The sequence below is a fragment of the Hydra vulgaris genome, chromosome 02 (assembly GCF_038396675.1).
Source record: "Hydra vulgaris chromosome 02, alternate assembly HydraT2T_AEP".
NCBI lineage: Eukaryota > Metazoa > Cnidaria > Hydrozoa > Anthoathecata > Hydridae > Hydra > Hydra vulgaris.
In genome coordinates this window covers 64,502,935-64,528,692 of record NC_088921.1, presented here as the reverse complement: position 1 = coordinate 64,528,692, position 25,758 = coordinate 64,502,935, and the positions used below count along the sequence as shown (strand labels likewise).

The following is a 25,758-nucleotide window of genomic DNA, read 5'->3' as shown; positions in this document are numbered from 1 at the left end:
AGGGCTGACTTGAGTTTTAACCACGCGCCAATTTATTTTGTTCTAAATGAAATTATTAATACCACAGTTATCTAAATAATTTTCTAAAAATTACTAGTTGTTTAGAAAATTTTATTTGTCCATAATTTATTCAGTCCTAGATACAAGCATGGTACCCGTTCCTTATAAATAATATTGATGCACCTGAAAAGGTTTAATTTCGTTATCTTGTTTACCGGGTACCCCAAATTTGAAAACTAAGTTACAAAACAAAAAATACTTGGCTTAAGCCCAGTGAAAAAAAGCCCGAAAAAAGTGATTTAATAAAAAAGTACAAAATATTAAAAAATTAAATATTATCAATCAAAATAAAAATATTTTGACCTATATTAGCTTAATACACAGGGATGAAAAATCAGAAATCAGAGAAATTAAAAAAAAAATACCATCTTGGTCATCAGTTTTTAACAAATAGCTTCACCATAGTAGAGCAAACTACCTGTATCATTTAAAGCTTAAACTTTTGTTAAAACAGCATTCATAAGTATAACTTATATTATACTTTATTTTCTAAAGAAATTTAATAGTGCACATTCTATCAAACTTAATAACAACTTTATTTGTAATTATTAAGTTACTACAGCTTTTTATTACATTGTAAAAGTTTTTTAATGGTTTAACGTTTGCTTTGTGCCTAGTTTTCTCTTGTAATTTTCAGATACATCTTTAACTCCTTGATAATTACCATGTAATTTTTTGTCACAAGAGACGGTTAAAGATAATATTTACCGAGTAAAATTGCTGAATGAAATCTTAAACATCTTTAACAGGGTAATCTGAATATCATATTTGACTAAATTTAATTTTTTATTTTGTCTTTATTCTTAGTCCAAATGATATTGTTGAATGCCGGAGTTTCAGAATGTAAACAAGCTGCAATCGAACACGTTAAAACTCTTAGGCTTTAGAGGAAAAAAAAGAGATTTATATTTCAATCTCGGTTTAAATCTATTTCAAATATATAATGCTTTGTTAGCAATCAACCCAAGGATACCCGCATTTAATATTTAATCGTAATTGATCACCAGCTAAAACACTCAGAGTAAACAGAGTTTTTTTTTCTTAACATTTTTAAAACTTATTTTTGAAAGTTTTAGATCAACCGAAAGGCAAAACCCGGAAAAATGGTAGGTCTGATAATAAAAAAGGCATAGTAACTACATTTCGTTATACAAAAATATCTATTTTTAAGGTAAAGATTAGCCAACTTTTAAACAGCGAAAAACTTTCATGATAAAACCCGAGTAACAAACATTACTAGAGTAATATTGGCTTATATAGTTTTAAAAAAAAATTATTACCCCTATTTTTTGCTACTCAAGAGATTTTGATCTATCAATAAATTTTGATTACCTTTAATCAATGTTGTAGCCAGGATTTTTGATGTTATAAATATGATGCTTTAAGACATGTGCAAACTTCGAACTAAAACATGTTCATACTTGTCACAAATGAAAATATTTTTTAAAAATATGCTGTGATTGGAGCTTGGGAACAAAAATACTATGAAAAGTTAGCATTCTCCGGCTTTGAATGCAAAAACAAAGATTTAATAAAATATATATTTTTACATAACATACTAAACTTAAATTTATCAACTGTTTTATCTAATAATCTCCTAAAATTAAAATGCTACAATTATGTAAAATTTCTGCCCTCACTAAAATGAGGGGGTTTTAATTTTCAAATGTTTTATTGAACACTAGAAGATTATTAAATGAAATTTAATAACTTTAAACGCTTAGTATAATATGCCAAAAAAATAGATTTTATTAACTCATTACTCACGCATTTGGGTCAGAGGCGGCTAATTTTTCAGGGTATTTTTTACCCTAAGCTCCAATTACAATGAATTTTTGAATTACATTCTCATTTGAAATAAGCATAAACATTTCTGAAATTGTCATATTGACAATTGAAAACATAAAAAAACCCTGGCTATGTTTCTGCCTCTAATAATTTTAAAAACCAAAAAATTCAAAATATATTTTGAGTTTTTAAAACCAAAAAACATAAAAACTATTTATAGTTTTACATTAAAAAATGATGTTTGCTTTGAAAAATTAAAAACATTTTTTTCTTTAATCAAAAAATTATTAGTCATAAACTTTAAGATATACAATGGAAAACAAAGTTTAAATAAATTTAAATATTAAAAATCTTAATATAGTTTTATTATAAAACGCACAAAATATAAATTTTGTAAATCTCTTTTATTTGTTATATGAGAGTAAAGAGATATTATATTGAAAAGTATCAAAGTAGTTTTAAAAAGCAATTATCTAATATAATATGTTAAAATTATGTAATAAAATATTTTAAGAAAATAACTTTTAAAACTAAATTGATATCTTCACTTTAGTCTCCAAAAATCTAAATAAACAAAACGAAATAAAAAAATTAATTGACTGAAGAAATAAATTTTTCTTTACAAAAAATGCAACTAATAACTTTATATATTTTAGTAAACTGTTAATTGTATATTAGAGTAAAGTGTTTAAGCACGTAAATATTCGGCGTGTTTTTCAAATGCTCTTGTTCGATAAAATTGTTAATGTTAGTAACAACACATTTTCCGCAGAAAATGTACTGTTACTAACATTAACAACTTTAATGATGTGTAAATATATACAACAAATTTGAACGGTTCATTTCAGCAAGTCATTTTTGAATAAGTTATTTTTGAAAAAAAACGATGAAGCACATTCTGTGCCACAAAATCATGTTATATGAGGGTGGATACATGTTACATACATGTCTGACCTTTCAGCCAACACTTTATAAAGGGTTGACTAAAAGGTCTGACTAATGTGATTTTTCAAAGATACATGTATCCTTTTATTTATTTTTTTTGTATCTACCATGTATTTTTTGTATTTACCATTTGTATCAAACATCTACCCTCAAATAACACGATATTGTGCTTGACTTATTTTCGTTAAAAATTGACTTACGATGCTTCTGAAATGACCCGTTCATTTTTAATTACAACTTGCAAAGCAATAATTTAAATACTGTTTCCAATCAGGTCAGCGCGAGTTAAATCATTTTTTTTACGGCAACAACAACAAACGTAACATTTTACAGACCATACATTTTATTTAGTCTTATCTAATCCGACCAGTTATCGGAGTGTGTATTTTAACTTCGCAATATTTTCTATGCAATATTTTATTATTATTGTTACTACTTTTCTTTCATTAGATTTTTGGAAATTCTTTTTTTTCAAATGTTTTTTGCTGAGACAAAAAGTATTACGAACCAAGTTTATTATATAAAATAAACTTACTATTCTAAATAAGGCATCACGTCTCTACCCTTTTTGGCTTCTATTTTGTACTTTTGATGAGCTGGAACGAGAGTGACGTTTTTTTATTGTTGTGAATTCTGACAAAATAATAAACATTTTGAATTAGATGATTGTTGATTGGTCGGTTACATTTACCCTTTTTTATATTTCAATCAACCGTGAATATTCAAAGGGTGGATTCATTAAGTAAAATCGAAGCGAAATAATGAGAATATTTTAGCTGATGTTCGTATAGAAATGTTCGTTACAAAAGTAGCAAAAATATCTTGGCGACAAGTATTTAAAAATGAAAAGTTTTATTTACAAAATTTACACTTATTTTTATGCTTTGATATATTGTAACATCTTATATATTTAAAAAATAAACCACTAATTTTAAATGTATCTTTTTTAACTACATAATTTCTATAATTTAAGTTATTTACAATGTTTATGTTTTGTTTTTAAAAATTTTTTATTATTATTCTCTTATTAGTTAAAAAACTTGTGTTGAACAATATAATCAGGTTTTTGTTGATTCACCTTTTTACATTTACATTTTGTTTAGTTGAACAAGCGAGTCAAACAAATTTATTATGTCTAAAAGTAACGTGAAAATGATCCTAGTGATCAGTACTGATTTGGATTCAGATGAGTACTATAGTTTTAAAGTAGAGATGCAAAAAAGATACCCTTGTTATTCAGATATTAAAAGCGTAAAAAATCTTTACCCAAATATACCTAAATATGCTGATAAACTTTTTAAAGCAATTCAAGACCGTCATGCTGTAGTTGTAATATGTTCGGAGGCACTGAATAATTATCTAAACGGAGGAAAAGCCGAAAATTGCGATTTGCTAAAAGAATATGAAAGAATAATTTTAAAAAAAGGATTTAGTGAATATACCCGAAAGTTCATTCCAATATCTTTTGACGAAAGAGGTAAAGAATTTGTACCTTTTGGTTTAAAGGAAGCTATACTTATTGATCCGGAAGACGGAGATAATGACAATATGTGTATTCTAGCTGGAAATATTAACTCAAAATAAAATTTGTAAAAATGTTAATTTCAATTTAATTTATTTTAATAATCGAGAAGAGAATATTTTTAAAATGCAGTTTTTCTGTAAAAATCCAACATTTATATTCTTTTTAAAAGGTTAAAAAAAATATATTTATATATATGTATACTTTTTACCTGCGCATAAAATATTTAATTTCAACAGCAATGTATATTATATATTATAAATGAACTTTATAAATTGTTTGTATGAATAAAATCAGCAAGTTTAACGTCTCTTTGCATCCCTTTCCGTGAAAATCGGTATATATTCATAGACTGGTCTCTTTTTTGTATTTGGGCGTGTATTTTCGTTGCTGGTACCGTGCGGTCTGAGAAATCATGAAAATTTACTCCAATAAGTCTTGAAAAATAATTTACTTATGTAAAATGTTTAAAAAATATGCAAGCTTTGACGAAGAAAAAGGTGAAATTGTTGCTTTATTAAAGGTGGATCAAGATTTTGATCCTGAAAATCCATTTTGTGAAGACTTTAGTAATCAGTTTTGGGAAGAGGTATATTAATATTATTGAGAGTTATTTTATTCTTAAATATTTGTATTGAAAATCTATATACAACCAAAAAATGTTCCAAAATGCATTTCAAACTGATTTCTTTACTATTTTCTTGTTGAAATTAGTTTTCAATACTACTGAGTAAAGGGGTAATCATTTTTGTATTTTGCTGTAACATCTAGTGCTTCACACATTTAGTAGTGTGTACCAGACCAGACTACTAAATGTGTGAAACTTTAGTAGTGAGTACCAAACCTGTCAATTCAAAAGTACACGCAATGGTGACTGGCTATGAACATCTGAAGTTTGTCTTTTGAAACTTTAAATATGTTTTGGTTTTTATTGTAGGCTAGATTGACATAAACAATAATAAATTTTGATAGTCCTTCATTTTTTTCTTTTTTTCAATTCTTTTTTTTCATCTTTCAACAACTTTACTTCCAACAAGGTTGCAAACAACCACTATTAGAGTTGGATGTTACTGAAAGAGAAAAGATGAAACTTATAGAGCAAGGTAACAATTAACAGACGACTTAAGATTGTAAATTATATGAATCAGAATAACAAGGTGAAGGAAGTAAATTTCAAAAGACTGATGTTTGAGGAAAAAAAATAAAATTCTTGGAGCACTTAAGAACAGTCACAGAAAAAAGATGGGACTTAATTGAATGATGAGTAACACAGTGAATTTTAGTAGATGGCACAAGAGATCTATAAAGCAGTGCCCATTATAATATTTATAGAAAAGAGAAAGAGAAGCAACATTATGAAGGTTGGCTGCAAGATCTGGTCCAACTATATTTATAATGTGCTTTTGCACCTTGTATAAAAAAGAAAGGTATCATTCAAAGATCTGCCCCAGATATAGCAACAATATTCCAAACAAGGATGAATTTTAGATTTATAGATAAATAGAATAGAATCCTGAGTAAGAAAGTGGCAAGCACGATAAAGAGATGCAACCTTTTAGATGACGATGATGACAGATGCTAATTTTACAATAGATTTGATATATGGTTTCCAAGAAAGATTGGGAATAAGAGTTAATCCTAGAGGATGAAGGGTAGATGACTCACCAAGTACATTACCATTCATAAATATAGAAAGATCTAGATTATTGTGATAATGATTAGCGAAAAAAATTGAGTTTTATCTGAGTAAAAGTTTACAAGCCACTACATGTTGTAGCAGAAGTAAGACCCTTTTCAAGCTTGAATGCCCCTCCAAGCAATCAGAAAGTGTTGGCTTCTTATCAAGACAAGAATAAATAGTAGTATCATCAGCAAACAATGCTACCTTAAATGTGCAAATTTTTGGGAGATGATTAATGTAAATTAAATTAATGCAAAAACAATTAATCATTGTGTAAATTAAATTAATCTCAAAACTAAAAAAAAATAAAATCAGTGAAAATTGGCCTTAAAAAAGAAAATTAGAAAATGGTTCTTCAAGTCACTGATAAAAACAAAAACTTTCAATGTAAACAGGCTTTAAATATTGCTGACCTAGTAAATCTCAATTTTTCGAAAATGAACTTTTGGTTTATTTCTCACCAAAGTATAAAACTAATATCAGCATATTAAATTAGCATCTGCTACGGTTGCATCTCTTTATTGAGCTCGACACTTTCTTACTTCGGATTCTATTCTCTATCTCTATAAATCTCAAATCCGTCCTTGTATGGAATACTGTTGCCATATCTGGGGCGGATCTTCTAATGATGCGCTTTCTCTTTTAGACAAAGTGAAAAACACATCTAAACATAGTTGGACCTGCTCTTGCAGCCAACCTCCAACTATTAAAACATCGTCGAAATGTTGCTTCTCTTTCTCTTTTTTACAAATACTATAATGGGCACTGCTCTAAAAAGCTAGCGTCTCTTGTGTCTAAAATTCATTCTTGTGTTACCCGTCATTCAATTAAGTCTCGTCCTTTTTCTGTAACTGTTCCTAAGTGCTCCAAAAACGCTTATTTGTCTAGTTTTTTTCCTCGAACATCAGCTCTTTGGAATTCGCTTCCTTCATCTTGCTTTCCTGATTCATATAATTTGCAATCTTTTAAGTTGTCTGTCAATCATTATCTTGCTCTACAATCTTCATCTTTTCTCTTCCAGTAACTTCTAAGTCTAATTAGTTGTTGCTTGCAGCCGTTGGAAGCAAAGATGTTAAAAAAAAAAAAAAATCTTATTGAAATTTTGATAAAACAGCTGTTAGAAAATCCACACTTCACCACAAGCCACGCTAGAAATAAATAGTTTTATGTGTGTTTTGTAAAAAATATTAGTTTGGATTTATAAACTAAAATTTTTTATAAAAAATACTTAAATTGTAACATTAAAAAATTTATACTCCCCCTTCCCTTTTATTAACCCTTCCCAGTTTATTAGATCTGGACTAAAATTCCCACCCCCTTCCTTATATTCCCTCCCCCCTTGTATTAAGGACTCGGGAGTAAAGCTTTAGAAATGTTGAGAGTTAAACAGTCTAATATAAATTTATTTCTTTTACTTCTAAAAATAAGGTGGAGAATCTAGAAATATGTTTTTATAAAAAAATAATAATAATAAGGTATAATAAAATAATAAATTGTTTATATTTTATACTAACGATGATTATTTGTTAGAAAAATAGTTTATTGTTATAATCAAAATAATGATAATAATAAATATTTAAATAAATTTTAAAATCTTTAAGAACAAAAGTATGAAATGCAGAAATGTAAATTTATTTTAGTCTGCCTTACTGCAATATATTCCATACCTCTATCATGGAAAAAAATTAGGTCTAGTCATGACAGTATAAAATATTGAGGTTTCAAAACAAGATATCTTGATTATTATTGGCTGTATATTTTTCTAATAGGTTAGCAAATCTACAAAGAGAAAAAATAGATTTGTTTATGTATGTTTTCATCAGAAAAATTTGCGTGTTCCTATTGTTGTTTTATGAGACAAGTTTTTTTGTCTTTTTGACTCCTTTGTTTTTATTTTTATTTTTGAGTAACAATTCTGAAAGCTAAAAAATTCTTTTTACTCCTGCACTGCAAGTTGTGCACCTAGAATAATTAAAAATGGACTTGAAGTATTTCATAATTTCCAGATTAAGTAGAAATGTTTTTTTTAACAATCTTTTTAGTGATGTAAAGATTAGGTTAACAGATTTACTTACAAAATTGTTTTATCAAATGAAACAGAATTAAGTTTCATTTTAAATACTATTGATGATAAATTTATTATCTGTCAAATTCATTTCAACTTTGAAGCTGCATAATTCATTATAACATTAAAATTCTTTTCAACTATATCTGTTTTTTCAAGAAGGTAGTATGGTTTCAAAAAAACTTAGAGTCTGAAGGGAGCTATTTTGATTTTTTATATTCATTATATTCATGTTAAAATGAAAAATTGTGCATGTTGTGTATACATATCCATATATTTTAAGAGTTTTGAATATTTTTGTCCTTTTAAAATTCACAAGTTGTTATTTAAACTTGTTTTAATATTTTCAGTAAATTTTCTTTGTTTCACTTTATAAGTATATATCTGTCATTAAATATTTATCAATATTATCTGCAATTAAATATTAAACAATAGTTTGCCAAGAATGCAGGTTATTATTATTTTTATCATTATTATTGCTGTTGTTATTATCACTATTATTATAATTGGTATTATGTTCACCTAGTCATAAAAGCAACATTAGTGTAGAAGACAGATATATTAGTAAGTTTAACTTATTACATTTTAGGAATAAAGGATTTCTGAAAATTTGTTGTTAGCTTTTGCTGAAAAATCTAATTTTTTGCTGTTTTGGGATAGCTGTTAAATTTTTCTGACACCTTGTATTGATCAAAAAAATAAAAGAATGTAGTCATCAGAGGCGTAACTTCAGTTTTGAGGCCCTAAGGCAAGCAGTAACAAAGAGGCCCTACCCCTGGCCCCTAATTCCTCTAATAAGGTACTTTATAAAAGAAAAAAAGTAATGACTTATAAAAAATAGTTCAATTGAAAATTTATATTATATTTTACATCAAAATACAAATATGAACATGTAAATAATTTTGTCATAAACAATATAATATAATAATTTTGAATTTATAATTTTCTGTGCGATTTGAAATCGGAAAATTTTTCTATAGCTCTATCTAAATTTAGTAATTTTGCAATTATATTTTCAATAAATAAAATAGATAAATATTTAAGTCTGTTTGTTGCCATAGTATTTCTCAAATAGTTTTTAATTACATTCATTTTAGAAAAACTTCATTTTTTTGATCCTACTGCTATTGGTAAAGTTAAATAAATCATTAAAGCTGCAGAAATGTTTGAATAATTTGATGTTAATCCCCATTTTAAAATTACTTCCAACAATTCTTTTATATCAAGACATTTGTTAAATTCTTCCACCATGTTATTGTTGTTTCTTAATGCCATTAATTCATATTCAAAATTTGATGTGATAAAATTTTTGTATTTTTTGTAAAATATTTCGAGACGAATAAATTATTTCTTTACATTTTAACAAATTAGATTGTTCTAAAAAGCTAAAAAATTGTCTTAATTTTATTGTAGATTCAAATCTTTTTCAAATTTGTTATAAAAGCAAATCAAAAGCTTTCTTATAAATGCTGTCAATAAAAATCTGTTGACTTTTGTTAAAATTTTCTTCAAAATGCAGTTCATCCAAAAATTTCTTTCAAATTGGTGTTTGTTTGGATTTAAAATTAGTTATAATTCCATACACTTTTGCCATTTTATTTATTCACTCAAATGAATTATAATTATTTTTAAGTATTTTAAGTGTGTCCATGCATTTTTCCAAATGAAGAAATTAACTTCCATAAAATTTTTATTCTTTTTTTGAAGAAGTAAACTTATTGTGTTAAATTCATTTAATATTTGACTAAAATAAATAAATCTTTTTTTTTATTTTCAAAGCTCCTTTACGTTCTTCTGATTTTTGAGAAGTCAAAATAATTTTATTGAGTGTTCTAAGTATATTTATAAATCTTGATTTAATAGCATAAAGAGGTTTCCATCTTCCGGCCCATCAAGTTGGATTGAGAGTTTTTATTGTAGCATCACTTTCATTAGTTTCAAAGAAGACAGTATCTCCCATCTGCTTATGCTTAAACCAAAAAAAAAATTTTTTTTGTAGTATTGCAAAAAAATTGACATTTGTGGAATATGTTTTATAATGTCGTTTATCACTAGATTCAAATTATTAGCATTGCAATGAATATAGTCTGTAATTGGTTGAAGTTATTTTCTTTTCTTTTGAACACCATCATGTATTCCTGGCATAAAATTGATGTCATTATAACTTTGCCCAATCAGTTTATCAATAGAAAGTTATTTTTTTTTTTGCATAGATTGTATTAATATATTTTTAATACCTATAGCATCTCAGAAGGTTACTTTAAATCCTAAAAATGATTCTTTTATATTTACTTTAAATGGAATTCCATTGTCGTCATATTCAGTTTCAACATATCTGTAGACTTTACTTAACATAAACTTTTTTGTTGAGTTAATTGTGTCTCTCATGATAAAAAGAAAACAATGGGGTAGATTTTATTTATTCTGTTATCTCTTCTTCCACCATACTTCCAAGGCATTCTATCATTTTATTTTGTATCGTGCTACTCATATAATTAATTGCCCCTTTTGGCTATTTAAAAAATGTTTCATAAAGGGATCATATTCTCCTAAAAAAGAAGCATTTTCTCCAAAGCTTCCATTAAATGATTCTTCTGATAATTCATTATGACCACGAAATGCCATGTTACTTCTAGCTAATGTAAAGATTATTCAAAATAATTTATGCAGAGCTTCTACCCAAAATCCTTTTTCTTGTTTTACAAGGTATTCAGCTGCCATGTCAATACCTGCATTATTTTTTCAAATGTTATATGTCAAACTGGTTGATAAATTTAAATGATAATTCATGTTTAAATTTTTGTAGATAAATCTTTCCAGTCTCTAATAACTTTATGCCAATTTTTATTATTTTGTATTACAAACATCCAACAAGATTTGCAATAAACTATCTAATTTTATTGAATAGCTAAGCCAAGCTCTAATTGATTTTTCCGTTACAGATTGTTTAAAAAAATATGCTGAGGAAAAGGATCAATTATTTTGATTTGGATCATGTTGAAAATCAAAATTTTTTGGATGCTTGGGACCTAAATCAATAATTATTTTCTTTTGATTTTCAGAAACTGTTTTTTCAATTCAATTGTACAAATCAAAATTATTATTATTATTTTTTTGTTATTTCACCTCCCCAAGGCCCAGAAGGCCACTAAGATGAGGAGGCTACTTAATTGTGGTTATAACCCTCTCTCAACTCTATAACTCCGAAACACGAACCTTGACGAACAAGGCCGCTGCGCAGAGAAACAAGTTGAGCGCGGTACTACCAGGGACGTGGTGGGGATCGAACTCAGAACCTCTTGCTTATGAAGCGAGCGCACTACCACTACACCACTACCACATTTAAATTTAAGTTTGTGTCAGGATTCATCTTTTCATTAGTATAGTTTGGTGATTGTACTAATTCATTTTTATTATTTAAAACATCTTTTACTATATTTAATGCACAAGTATACACTGTGCATTCGCAATCTTTAAAGCTTGTCTCTATGCCTATGGCACAATTATTATCATATTTAATGAAGATTAGATGGTTTATCATCAGAAGTTACTTTCCTGTTGTTAATTGAAGATTTTTTTTTCCGTTTGAAAAAATCTATCAATTTTTGCATGTTTTTTAATTAAATCTTGCTTTTGTTCGGCCCTTTCTTTTTTTGAAGTTCCAGTTTCAAATTTTCTTTTTGATACATTTTTCAATTTTGCTTAAAATATCTGTAATATAAATATTAGAATGTTTTAACTTGTTCTCAGTGTTATAGTGCAACAAACACTGTGTTCAATAAGAAATAGAAATGTGATTTGTGTTTGTGAGGTAAATAATTTGCAAATAGCGAAAAGAAAAAATTTGCAAATAGCAAAAATAAAGCGAAACTCTATGATGGTGCAAACAACTTATGTCAGAATACACAAACTGTCGTAAAAATATTTTCTGCCTAAAAAGAGGGATTTGAAAGCTCTTATATTTGGTCAAGGCCAAGGTCCCTTGGATGTTGCGGTCCCAAGGCAGTGCATTCCCCTGCCTTACCATAGTTATGCCTCTGGTTATCATTTGACTTATTTAATCTAAAAATAGAAACATTAAAAATAGAAACATTAAAATTTTTTTATATTATCATCAAAGATAATATATAAATAATAACATTTTTTAATTACCAGGCTTGAAAGAGTTATTAGAACCCAGTGGCTTTCCAACCTCCTCACTATGTCATTTGAGGGTTACATCCAAATAATCGTGATTTACTTTACAAAATAAAAAATTAAATTGATAAACTTATTTAAAAAATGATCACAAATTTCATCAAAATCAACTTTAAAAGAAACAGGCAGCCATATTCAATGTTAAAAAATTTCCATGCTTTAAAATGCTTTACTTGAATCAATCAATATGAATCTAAGAATTTTATGTATATAAATTTATGTTTATTATAATAAAAATAAATGATAATTGTTAAAGGCAGAAATCAAAAAGAGTTTTGGATGAGTTTAAATTGTTATGTTTGTTTTTTTACTTCAAGATTCATTAGATGACAAAAAACATTTCAGGCTGGGGAATATGTACCGCGCAGCAGCATAGTTTGTCAAGGTTCGTGTTTCAGAGTTATAGAGTTGAGAGAGGGTTATAACCACTATTAAGTAGCCTCCTCATCTGTAGTGGCCTTCTCGGCCTTGAGGAGGTGAATAACAAAAAAAAAAAAAAAAAAAAAAAAAAACTCCCTCTCAGATTGAGAAATATAAAATCTTTAACATCATTAAAAAAAAACTGTGCTACTATTAACAGTTTTTAGTAGTTTTGCATAATTTGCAAAAAAGTAAAACCTTTTAATGTTTTTGAATTTAGGCTTTTTTAATATGAAAATAATATCACTAACTGAATACTATGCATATCTGGTGTTTTTGTATACTTGAGTTAGTCAATAGTTACCATCTTTTCGTAAACACAGGCAACACAAATAAAGTCACCATTAGGATCAGTTGTTGTCCCAGTATATTGCTCATTTAAATAATTTTTTTAATACTCAATCAACCAATATTGATGAAAGAATTGTGATGCCAATATTTAGTGACTTTAGCAAATTAACACTATCATAAATAATCTTTCACCATATAAAAAGTTTTAGTTTAATTGCTTGTTGATTCATAATAAGCTTTTAAACTGCTTGATTGAGTTAAAGATTAATATATGAGCATATTTCTTAGACAGCAGGAACAAATTGCAGTAAGTGTGGCCAATCATGATAACAGATAAATTTATGTTTTAAAAAGTTACCCATATATTTTTTTGACAAAAAGAATGGTATCAAGTTTTGTAAATATAGTAGGCCAAAATGAATTGTATCTAGTATGAAGGTGGATTAGTGGACAGTGGATTCATTTAGGATGAATGATATTTACACATTTTATAATTTGTATATTCAACAAAAAATTATGAACATATTTTGTTTAAAAAACTATTTAATTATTTTGATATAAAGTAATAGATTTTATAAAATCTAAAATTATAATTTTTAAAATCTCTGATTTCCCTTTTTTTGAAACTTTTGGGTTTAAATACTTTGGACCAGGGGCGGATTTAGGTATGTGGTGGCCCCTGGGCAGAATATACTGTGGGGGCCCCTTATAAATAAATAAGGAAATATATTTTTTTACTTATTGAATATTATTTACTATTATGTTTAGTAGTAGTAACACTAGTAACAATTAACTACTATTTAAGAATAAATAATTATAAAAACAATCAAATCGAGTATAACTAGTTACTAGTTATACTCGATATTATGATAGTATTACTTAATATACTAGTTACTGTAACTAGTATATTAAGTAATATTATTATAATATTCAGTGTAAGTAATTAAATGAAAAATAATAAATAAAAATAATAATGTCAAGTAATTAAAATTAAATGCCCGGAACTTTTCTTAATTTGATTTGTACAAACTTATCAATAACGTTTTGAAAATTAAGTTTTCTTAAAATATCAGACTCAGAGCTCATTATCGCAAGTTGATTGAGCCTGTCTCCGTCCATAGAAGTATGCAATCTATTTTTTATGTGCTTTAAATTAGAGAATGATCTTTCACTACTGCTGTTTGTAATCATAATAACAAGATAAATACGAAGAACTATTTCAACATTAGGAAAATAATCTTTTACTTCCTTATTAATATTTTATACATTAAATGTTCTTGACTAATATTGTGAAATTCACTGCTTTTATCTTTAAAATGTTTATAAAATTCTTTAAATTGAATAAGTTCGTTTCCTAAGTGTTCATAAATATCATCCTGGTAAATTTTTTGCTTCATTTTCAATTTCTTGGTTACTTAGTTGTTCTATTTTTCGAAGAAAGCCAAATCGTTGGTATACCAATTCATAAGCAGACAATCGTTTATCCAAGTTAGAAATAAACGTATCAATTACAGGTAAAAAATTTTGAATTTTTGAGAAGTTAAATCTACCTCGGGTGTTTCATAAAAATCTATTGGTTTTAAACGGATATTTCTTTGCCGTTTGCAGTGTTTCAAATAATCTGTTGTTTCCGAAATTTCTGCTCCTTGTTTTTCATACTGATCAAAGTTATCATGTTTAGCTTGAACAAAGTTCTTTAAAGACTTAATAGCAGATATTCCAGTATTAAGGTCTAATGTCGCATCTTGCAGTAATTTATTAGTTTTATCTACTCTTTCAAGGATATTATTCCAAAAAACCGTGTAAATTCCAGTTTCAAGTATGCACAATTTGTTGTATAAACAATTTGCATTGCAACGCGTTTTTGTTGTTTGTTCAAAGTCATCAGCTATTTGAATTAGAGTACTTTTAAATTGTTTATAGCCTAATATAAGAGCTTTTGTTGCATCAGATCTACATGACCAGCATGTAGTATTAACTCGTTGTGGTACATGGATACGGGTTTTCTAAACTTAGAGCTTTAACCAATAGTTCATAACGTTTTGTTGATGCCGTAAAAAATACATAACTGCTCTAAAAAGTCAAAAAATTCAACAGCAGCAATACAGCACTGGGCTGCTGCTTTTCCAACCAAATTTAGGGAATGTGTAGCACATGGAATCCAGGAAGCTAGTTTATTATTTTTCAGAATTTTTGATTGGAGACCATTATATTTCCCACTCATTGCAGAAGCATTATCATACGATTGGCCTCTACAATTTTTTATGTTTAAGTCATGTTTATTTAAAAAGTTTATTAAACCATCATACATATCTTGAGCTTTATGGCCTTGGTTTGGTATAAATACCAAAAATCTTTCCATTGGTGTATCTTTTTCAATATATCTAAAAACTAATATTAATTGATCTATATGACCTTCATCAGGTGTTGAATCTAATGAAATTAAAAAATATTTAGATAATTTTATACGAGAAATTATTTCATTCAAAACATTATTTCCCATTATTTCTATTAATTCTTCACAGATAGTAGAAGATAAATAGTTAGTGTGCCCACTTCCACGATTTGCATGATTTTCAATATGCTGTTTAAGAAAATTATCATACTCAGCTAATAGCACTAGAATTCCAAGATAGTTACCATTTTTAGATGAACCGACTATTTCATTTTTACCACATAATGCTAAACCTTGTTCACATATAAATGTTATAACACTTACAAGTCTCTTGATTATATTACGCCAGTAACTCTTTACATCTTCACTTTGTTTTATAAGTTCATTGTTTATACGGTCTAATAATTTTGAACAAACACCTAAATTTATCACAGAATTTAAATGATCTTTGGAAGTTTCATGACTTATTTATCGATTATCTGCATGCTTCCAGTCACAGAAACCATCCTGAGTAAATTGACTGCGTGTTTTGGACATTAATTTACAAACAAAACAAAAAATGCTACCATTGAATGGTGAAAAACATAACTATGAGCGCTTAATTATTTCTCCGTTAGCAGTTTTTCGCTTAAACAATGATTTATTACATTTATGAGTAAACTTCACATCAAACTGTTTTTTTTGATTTTTGTATAAATAATTCTTCATTACAATTTTGTAAATTTGAACTTCCTACTTTTGCCCAATAATCTATTAATCCTGTCATATTTTCAGGCCATAATCCTAAATCTAAATTTAAGCTTTCATTTGTTTCTTCAACAATATTTTGAGGTGAAGGGTTTTCAGCGATAGTTACTAGTTGAGGTGGTGGAGCAATTTGATATGACTGAAATAAAAAAAATATTTAAAATATGTACCTAATGGGAATTAAACTGATAAGACTTTTTTAAATTTGTGTTTATAATATTAATGCGTTTGATTTTCAATTTTTATTATAATTTTTTTTTAATTAATATATACCTAAGTGGCCAATATACATATAATTTTTTTCGATTTTAAACAATTTTAATTAGGAAAGGTAAATTTGAAGAGATAAGTGTAGTACAGTATGTAAGCAAGAGGTTCGGAGTTCGACTCCCACCACGTCCCTGGAAGTACCGCGCTCAACTTAGTTTCTCCGCGCAGCGGCCTTGCTCGGCAAGGTTCGTGTTTTGGAGTTAAAGAGTTGAGAGAGGGCTGCACCATGAATAACCAATAAAAAAAAAAAAAAAAAAAAAAAAAAAATGAGTATCCTCCTCGACTGTAGTGGCCCCCCTCGGGCCTTGGGGAGGTGAATAATCTTAAAAAAAAAAAAAAAAAAAAAAAATGTATACATGAAAAAAATATTAATTGTAATATTTATTATTTAAACTACCTAACTGCAAATATTTTTTTACTATATGCTATTAAATATAAAAAATAAAAAATATATATTATTAAAAGTAATATTTATTCTTTGTATAGTAGATGTAAAACTTTGAACTAACCTCAGAAGAAGAAGAAGTTGTGTTGGGCTGTGTTATAAAAAACTCTGTCATTCGCCTAGTTTTTGAAATTATTTCCGTATTTTTGTTATCTTTTACATTTGCCAATTTTCGTTTATCTGCACCACTCATATAAACTTGCTTTAATTTATGACGGTCTTCTTCCATTTTTAAATTTTAACACTATTCACTGGTTAACTTATAATTTAAGAAACAAATAAAGTCTGTAACTATTGTCTATTGTGTATGCAATTGTTGTTAACTGATGTCTGACATGCAATAAGTGCAACGAACAAATAACGATAATTTATCTACAGACAGATAGTCTGTAATGTGTATTTTATATTTCCGAAAACCCGCATGTGTATATTAGGAATCACATTTACTAATATTATTACAATCGATGGTGCACACCGATCGCGGACGACATAAACTATCTTATCTTGATTTTTAGAGACCATTGATTGTCAATAAACATAAATACATCTATTATTAGTTAGTAAAATAAAAATTTTTAAATTTCCAAAAAAAGTTCAATATTATTTAATTAAATATGTGTAAATATAAATAAAATATTTTTTCTGTATTCTAATTTAAATATCATAAAATTGTGGGGGCCCCAAATTTGTGGGGGCCCCTGGGCTGCAGCCCACTCAGCCCTCCCCTAAATCCGGCCCTGCCTTGGACTTTTTGAAAATTTTTCTATTAAGAACATGTCAGGTAATCAAGGCTTTAAAAAATAATTTCATTTTTTTATATTATAAATTTTTATTTATTTATTTTTTGTCGAAAACCTGTGTACAGGTTAAATTTGACTTGATGTTTTATAGGTTATAAAAGAATATAATGTTGAACAAAATGGACTTAATGCAGCTAAAGCCCAACGTAAAATTAGACTTCAGTATATTCAGCGATCTGTTCCAAAGAAAGAAGATGTTGTTGAGTATCTTCTAAAGGATGTTCCTGAAAAGTTTAAAAGTTATTGTGCTTCAAACAAAATAAAAAATACAGATATAAAATTTACAAATTTAGTGTTTGAGGTACATATATAATGTGTAAATAATTGGTTTTTGTTTTAAATTAAAAAAAAAAAAGATGAAACAATGTAACTGTAAAATGTTTGTTTGAACACAACACTGTGTTTTAAGAAAATGTGTGCTTGAACACAACACTGTGTTTTAAGAAAATGTGTGCTTGAACACAGCACTGTGTTTTAACAAATAAAATAATAGTCATAGATAGAAAACCTTTTTTGGAAAAAAAAAAAAAAATTTTAACAGAAATATTATTGAAATCTAATTTTTTTTTCTTTTTCTTTTTACAATAATTTATAAGCTTTCTCTCACTCATAGGCATTATTTCCTGTACATTTTTTCCTGTACGTTATTTCCTGTGCATTATTTCCAGCATGCCTGGAGTAAATGTTTTGTTAGTGACTCAAATAAATGTATTGTTAGAACGATATTTTGGTAGACGTATTTTTTAAGCAACTATTTTACATTGCATTTGTGAAAACAGTAACAAAATTCCAAAAGAAAGTTTTATACTTTGACTTTCTTTTGCAAGTAAACATAATTAACATAATTAACTTTTAACATAATTTTTTTATTTTTTAAATTTCATGCTAATTTTATCATTTTGAAAAATTTTAAAGCAGTTTAGTGTTGTAATCAAAACATTAAGCACACATTTATGTTGTTTTAGTTATCTAAATAATAATACTGCAAAAAAATACCATTACCAAAATAAAAAAATTGTGTATGTTATAGAAAAAAATTACAAAATCACATTTTATAATTGTGATATGCTTTGAACTATGCAGCTCCTATATACTTGCATATTAGAATCTTTTTAGATCAACGAGTTTATAAATCTTATTTTGGAAGAAGATTGGCAAAAGGTTAATCGTGAAAGAAGATATAATAAACTTTTAAAGTTGTCTCTTGGTTCCAGGAGAACAATTTTGCATTTGGCAGCTGATCAAGACTTAGATATGGTAGTTAATACGATTATATCATTTTACCCAACCCTTGTTAATGTAACAACTGAAGTGGACGGTTTTGATGATAATCCTTTATGCTTTGCACTCAGAAAGTTTTATGATAAAACGTCTAGTTCACTTATAAATGCAATGGATAGTTACAGGTGAACTTTTTCTTGAGATATTTTTTATAACTTAACTTTATTGTCTTTTAAAACTTTTAAATTTTATTTTATTTCAGTATTTTATTTTTGATATATTTGTAAAATCATTTGTATTAATTTTTTTTTTTTTTAATTTTAAAATTGTAAATTATTAGTTGTTGTTGATTGTTTCTTGGTTGCAGAGTTGATAGATTTAAGCTAAAAGCTAAAGCCCTTTTTTTTAAATGTTGGTTTAAACCAAGTTAAGAATAAACTCACAAGAGGAATTTAAAACATGTTTACAGTATGTTTACAAAAATGTAACTATATTTGTAAATAATGTTTACAAATATATCCTTAATGTAAATGTGTGATATAATCTCGTACAATTAATGAGTGCACCTCATGAGCATAAGACTTCTTACCTCACAGCATAAAAACATCTCAAGAGCATAAAGAATAAAAGATAAAATATTCTCAAGAGCATAGACTTTTAAAATCTTTAAAATCTTTGAATTCAAACATTAAAATGGAGATTGTTTTTTGTTGGATCAAAAGTTTATGGCTTACATTAAATATTCATTTTTTTTTTAATTGAAAGTTTTTTTTTTTCAAAAGTTAGTGAGAATAGTTTACTCAAGTACAATACCTATAAATATAATAAAATAATGGTTATTTTTAAATGAAAAAAACAACTAATTAACTTTTTCTTTTTTTAAAGTGGAATTTACTCCCACACAAAAAAAATGTTTACTTTTCTTCATAGTTTTAATAAATCATTGTTTTTGATTATCATCATGTTATGAAAATTGAAGAAATAACGAGATTATAACATTTAAAAAAATATATATATATTTTTGGGATTATTTTAAGGTAGAAAACTATACCCTACCTACTAAACTTATCCTCACCTATCAAACTTATTCTCGACTAACAAACTAATCCTTACATAAGAAACTTATCCTAAAATATTTTTGAAGATTTTCGGTTTAACTTGTTTTATTATTAACAATATAATGTAACTTTTCTAAAAATGAAGGAGTTTTATATATTTTTCATCATTTTAATAATCACAACTTGGTTTATTAAAAACTTTGTAGAATTTATCAATAATAATATTATACGAATCTGCAAACCTAGCCTTATACAAAATCTTATTCTACAATGTTTTTATGTTTGATTTTTGTATATACTCTATTTTTCTTTAAATGCAAATAAATTAAAATTATAATTAAAAAAAAAATTATAGAATTAAAAAAATTCTATTTTTTTTACTACATTATGCCAATGACTTTTTACTTTATTATTGTCAGTGTGCGTTGTATATATTTTGTATATATTATATATTTTCAGTGTGCGTTGTTTATTTGAAAGTAATGAGATGGCAAATGCACGTTTTTTTTTTAAAGATTATATCAATCCTAAACAGAATGTATCCATGAAGGTATTTTTATTAAATACTGATTATATTTTTTTTTGTTTTAAAAAAAGTTAAAAAACTTGTTTTTTTTTGTTCATTCATTTTATTTCTAGGAAACAGTTTTAGCTATACTTGAGAAGCTAATGAATCCTTACTGGCCATTTAAGCCTGTTAATGAAATTAGTAAAGAAATTGAATGGTATGATATGCCTAAAGCTCCATTATCTCATCATTTTTACTTCCAAATATTAGATGCTGATGGTAATGGAAATGCACCAAAATATAATAATGGTGAAGTTAATAAAAATTTTAACCACCGAAGTAAATCGTGTTTACATCTTATTGCTGAATCAGCAAGTTGCAGAGTAATATTTTATTGTAAAGTTATGAACCTTATTTAATTGATAAAAGATTATTTTATTTTTGTTTATTTTTGAAGATTAAAACTTGGGTATGAGAAAAAAAGGGTTGAAAATAAATTTATTTAGGTGAGATGATTAATTGTGGAGTGTTTTATTAATCTAATTTATATAATCAAATTAACCCAACAATATTTGTAGGAAGCGATTCAACATCCTGTTGTTAGATTGTTAGTCAAGAGAAAATGGAATGAATATGGACAAAACTTAATTAGGTAAAGGTTTCAATTTATCTTTATGTATTCAAATAAATGAGAGTATAATTTATATTCGTGCATAGATACTGGTTGCCATAACTCTCTAATCAGTCAACTGAAGCCTCAATCTATGGCTCTAAGAACAGTATCTGAAAAAAGGTAAAAAAAGCAAACCAAAAGAGTCATAAACAACTTTAAGTTAACTCACTTAAGTTTTAAAATGAATTTATTTCTGGAAGGATTGACTTTTTTAAATTAATATTAGGGAAATAAATATTATATTTTTGTGCCAATAAATAATAATTTGCTTTGTATCGATTTGAAGTACTTTAAATATAACTGATAATCTTCATAACTTCATTTCTAGGAACAATTACGTTTAAAAAATGCATTTTAACGAGTGTTGTATAATATTGTCATGAACATACCACATTATTTTATTCACCTCCCCAAAGCAGAGGTTCTCAGAGATTCACCTCCCCACTGCACTTAATAAGGCTTCTCTTTTCTTTATTTTTTAATTTGGTTTTTTAATTGATTAAATAAATTACTTAATTTAATTACTTAAAATACTTAAAATTAAAGAAAAATGATTATGTTTAACTTTCTGAAAACACAGAAATGTTTGGATGAAAGTCAAAAGTAATTAAAAATGACGTATTAGTTGGTGAAAGAATCATTTTTTAGCTTAACGTACTCCCAAATGCAACAATTCATAGAACTATATATATATGCGGTAGTGGTGTAGTGGTAGAACTATATATATGCGGTAGTGGTGTAGTGGTAGAGCGCTTGCTTCATAAGCAAGAAGTTCCGAGTTCGATTCCCAACACGTCCCTGGTAGTACCACGCTCAACTTGTTTCTCCGTGCAGTGACCTTGTTTGTGTTTTGGAGTTATAGAGTTAAGAGAGGGTTATAACCACAAGTAGCCTTCTCATCTGTAGTGGCCTTCTCAGCCTTGGGGAGGTGAATGACAAAAAAAAAAAAAAAAAAAAAAAATATATATATATATATATATATATATATATATGTATATATATATATACATATATAATAAATGTATATATATATAAACATATACATTTATATATATATATATATATATATATATATATATACATATACATATATATATATATGTATATATATGATAGGGGTATATATATATATATATATATATATATATATATATATATATATATACATATAGAATATCCTTTCTTTTAACTATACTATATCAATTTGTTTTATACTTTCATATTTTTTATAATATATTTTATTTATCATTTTATTTACTTTCTTGTAAGTTTTGCCACAAATTGCAAATAAATGAATAAATGATTTTTAAATAAATTTAAAATTACTAATTGCACATAAGCGTTTTTTTTCTATAATAAGATTATTAAAATATATATATATATATATATATATATATATATATGACTGATTCCATCGTTACGTGAGTGACTTTTGAAAAATAGTTTAACTCATAAACCGGTGGTTCATACTTCAGCATAATGCTTTGTGAAATTGCAATTTATCGCAAAATATTATTTAAACCGTACAACAAAAAATATTCAAAAACTTGTGTAAAAATTTGAACATTTCTTATCTCAAATTATAAATCAAAATTCGTTATGTGTGTTATTTGCACACATCTAAACATTTTAACAAGTAAATTTTGACAAGGCTTATCTGTGAATTGGTTGCATATTGAAAAACGAAATGTGCAACTTATTATAAAAGATGCCGCTTTACAAAACCATAAAGTGGATTTGGGGAAAAGATTTTAATAGCAGATTAAATTAACAATTTGTCATCGTTATGTGTGATACCAGTCTCGTTACGTGTGTTACCACATGCAAAACAATTGATAAAAGCAATCATTTCACAACTATAATAGCAAAAGTGTAGTGATTACAAATGCAAGCATGCAAAATATGAGAAGTTAATGAGTTTAGATGTTCACGGTAATAAAAATTTTAATGTCTGTGGAGTGAAACACCATATATGTTCGGGTTTTTGAACCAGCAAGTGACGGGGGATCAATTTTTCTAAGAACTTGACTTTTATCGTAAAGCATCACATCAGGTTTAGTTGGCCAAACCCATGAAGTCCCAAACAAATGTTTTTCCTCTGTGGATACTAAAACCTGATTTGTCATAACTTCTTTTACTTGTCCAGGAAATTCTGATTCATTGTAATTAACGACACACCAATCATCCACGGAAAGTTTCAAAATTGAACTGTGACCATTTTCATTTATTTGACATAAGTAATCTGAAAATAAAATGGTGCACTTTATTTTGTCCAACGCTGTTTCCTGCAGCATGATTTTGCCATGTTGATTTGCTGTGATACAATGAGTTGTTTTTATGCTTTCAACATCTTTTACATTACACCATGGGTTGAATTCGCTGGTTAGCTTATCAATCTCTTCTTGCTGAACATGAAAAATTATTGTTTTAGGCATTAACACGGTTGCCAATTCAGCAAAATCTTTAGATGATTGAACAATGGTGTCAGCTCTCTTTGACATAATTTTTTGACGTACGAGATATTTTGCTTTTCCACCAACCACAAATTGCGTCAATTACCCCCTTTCCATGGGAAGTGGCAAAATACTTCCACTGAAAATTTTTGTGATATCAGCAGACCAGAATTTGCAACAAATGCAACATGTATTTATTTTTAATTCAGACGATGGTCCATCTGACCAAATGATTTCTACATCGTAATACAGGCAATTTCATAATATAATCGTATACTTTGAAAAGAAATGCAAAAATAGTATCTTTGTTTTTCTTCAGAGTATCGGAGCAAATAATAAAACCTTGTTGTGTACCCCTTGCAAATGTAGCTGCTGTAAAAGGAGTAATGCTAGATCTGCTCCACATAGCTGACTGGATTTCAGATTGATATTCGCATGAATATGACATTGCAAAATCTATTTGCAGGATTCTGGAGGTACATTTTGTTTTGTCTTCAGAAAATTCTTTAGCTTGGATTCTTTTCACCCGCACATGCTTTACAACCTTTTCAAAACCCTCCTGAATGACACCAATAAGTTCTCCAGCAGTACCCTGCTGCTGAATCTTGCGCAGTCACATCTTGGATTCAGCAATGTTGTCACGTTTGATGTACTCATTAATCCATTTGTACCAAATTGCTATGTCTTCCACGTTCTTGTTAGATTTAATATTAAAGCCGTTTTTACATAATTTACACTTGTTTTTCCAACAGGACTTGGACATATCAAATGCAGTAGAAGAACACAAAATATCATCCCATCAATTATTTTTATACACAATGCCCAATCCGCTCAAACGTAGTATTAAATTTTCATGCATCACACATTTACACTGATCAGCTGGTGTATTTTTTAAAAGCAGTACATTAGGTGGGCGGAGAGCACAAAATTTGGAAAAAACAAATTTTAATTGTTTCATTATTCTCAAGAAATAACGTATATGCCTCACGGAGGAACATAGTCAATTAATACTTCCTCAAAGTTTCCTTTCTTCCATTTTTCCAAACATCCATTGTATCTGACATGCCTGCCATAGTGTAAACAATGTCTGGTTAAAAGTAAAAGTCTTTTACTAGTTTTTCAATATTGTCTTCCAAACCTTCCACATTGCGTTTTTTAAACAAACATGCTGCATCAATTTTAAGGTCGACATTTTCAGCAACCTTGTTAAGTACTGCAAATCTTTTATTTGGAGACAGCGGTAGAGCTTTGAAACAACGTTTTAGAGGTTTCCCAAGCGTTTGCGGACAACAAAATGAAGATGACATAATTGTTGTGTTTGACTCACCCAAAAGTTCTCTAGTTGGCGTTACCGTAGATTTCAGTTTCCTTTTTCTTAGCTCTACATTTTGCCACCTTTGCAGCTACTTTATGCCTATGTTAAGTTTACTGTTTCTTTGTCATTTTAGCAAATTTCGCAGCATGAACTTGTGCAATTCTTTTATTTTCGCGAACTTGAAATTATGGATCTTCCTTTTTCTTTCTCATTCTAAACTTTTTAATTCTTTCTGCAGAAGTCAAGGCCCGTAGTTTCACTGCTTCCATCAAAATTAAAAAAGAAAACAAATTAACACAACAAAATAAGAAACTGATCTGCGTTGAGACTTGCGCTTCCAACTGTAAGTTGAATGATTGTAAATCTGTAAACCTACGTCAGTTAAAATATTTGCAAATGCAACTAGAAAGTAAATAAATGCATGTGTAATTAAGGAATGTCTTTATGAATACATTGCCTACATGCTCGTTTAATTCAAATGCTGAGAAAATTTGCAAATCATGTAAAGTTGCGTTTAAACGCGCCAATTTAAGGAATCCTATAAATAGATTCATAGTATTTGTACATACTATTTATACATATTTATTTATAGATACTCAAATTCATAGATACATGGTAGTAATTATCTTTACGTGGGTTACCCAATTATGTTATCATAAATTTAAAAGGCAATTAAAATCAAAGCCACATGATATCAAGTATAAATGAAGCATCTAGTTAAACTTGTTTATAATATTAAGTCATGATATTAAAAACAATGTGCTTGTTGTGCAGCATTAACACATTTGCATTTTTGTTACGTGTGTTACCACTTATTAACTTTCTAGAAATCACCTTAATATTTTTAAAGTTGAAACAGCGGACCACCGTCTTATTTTACTTAAATGCTATCCATGTGTGCTGC

General features: G+C 27.5%; 1 protein-coding gene across 1 annotated transcript in view; it reads left to right on the top strand.

Moving 5' to 3' along the window:
• Window positions 1–4,602: 4,602 nt before the first annotated feature.
• LOC101239225 (uncharacterized) overlaps window positions 4,603–25,758 on the top strand; it is an 86,609-nt gene continuing 65,453 nt past the window's right edge. The window contains exons 1-6 of the mRNA XM_065791689.1: window positions 4,603–4,904; window positions 17,718–17,927; window positions 18,743–19,032; window positions 20,365–20,455; window positions 20,545–20,796; window positions 20,992–21,065. Of these exons, the coding sequence (XP_065647761.1) occupies window positions 4,779–4,904; window positions 17,718–17,927; window positions 18,743–19,032; window positions 20,365–20,455; window positions 20,545–20,796; window positions 20,992–21,065 (1,043 nt within the window). The 5' untranslated portion in view covers window positions 4,603–4,778. The remainder of the gene's footprint in view (window positions 4,905–17,717; window positions 17,928–18,742; window positions 19,033–20,364; window positions 20,456–20,544; window positions 20,797–20,991; window positions 21,066–25,758) is intronic.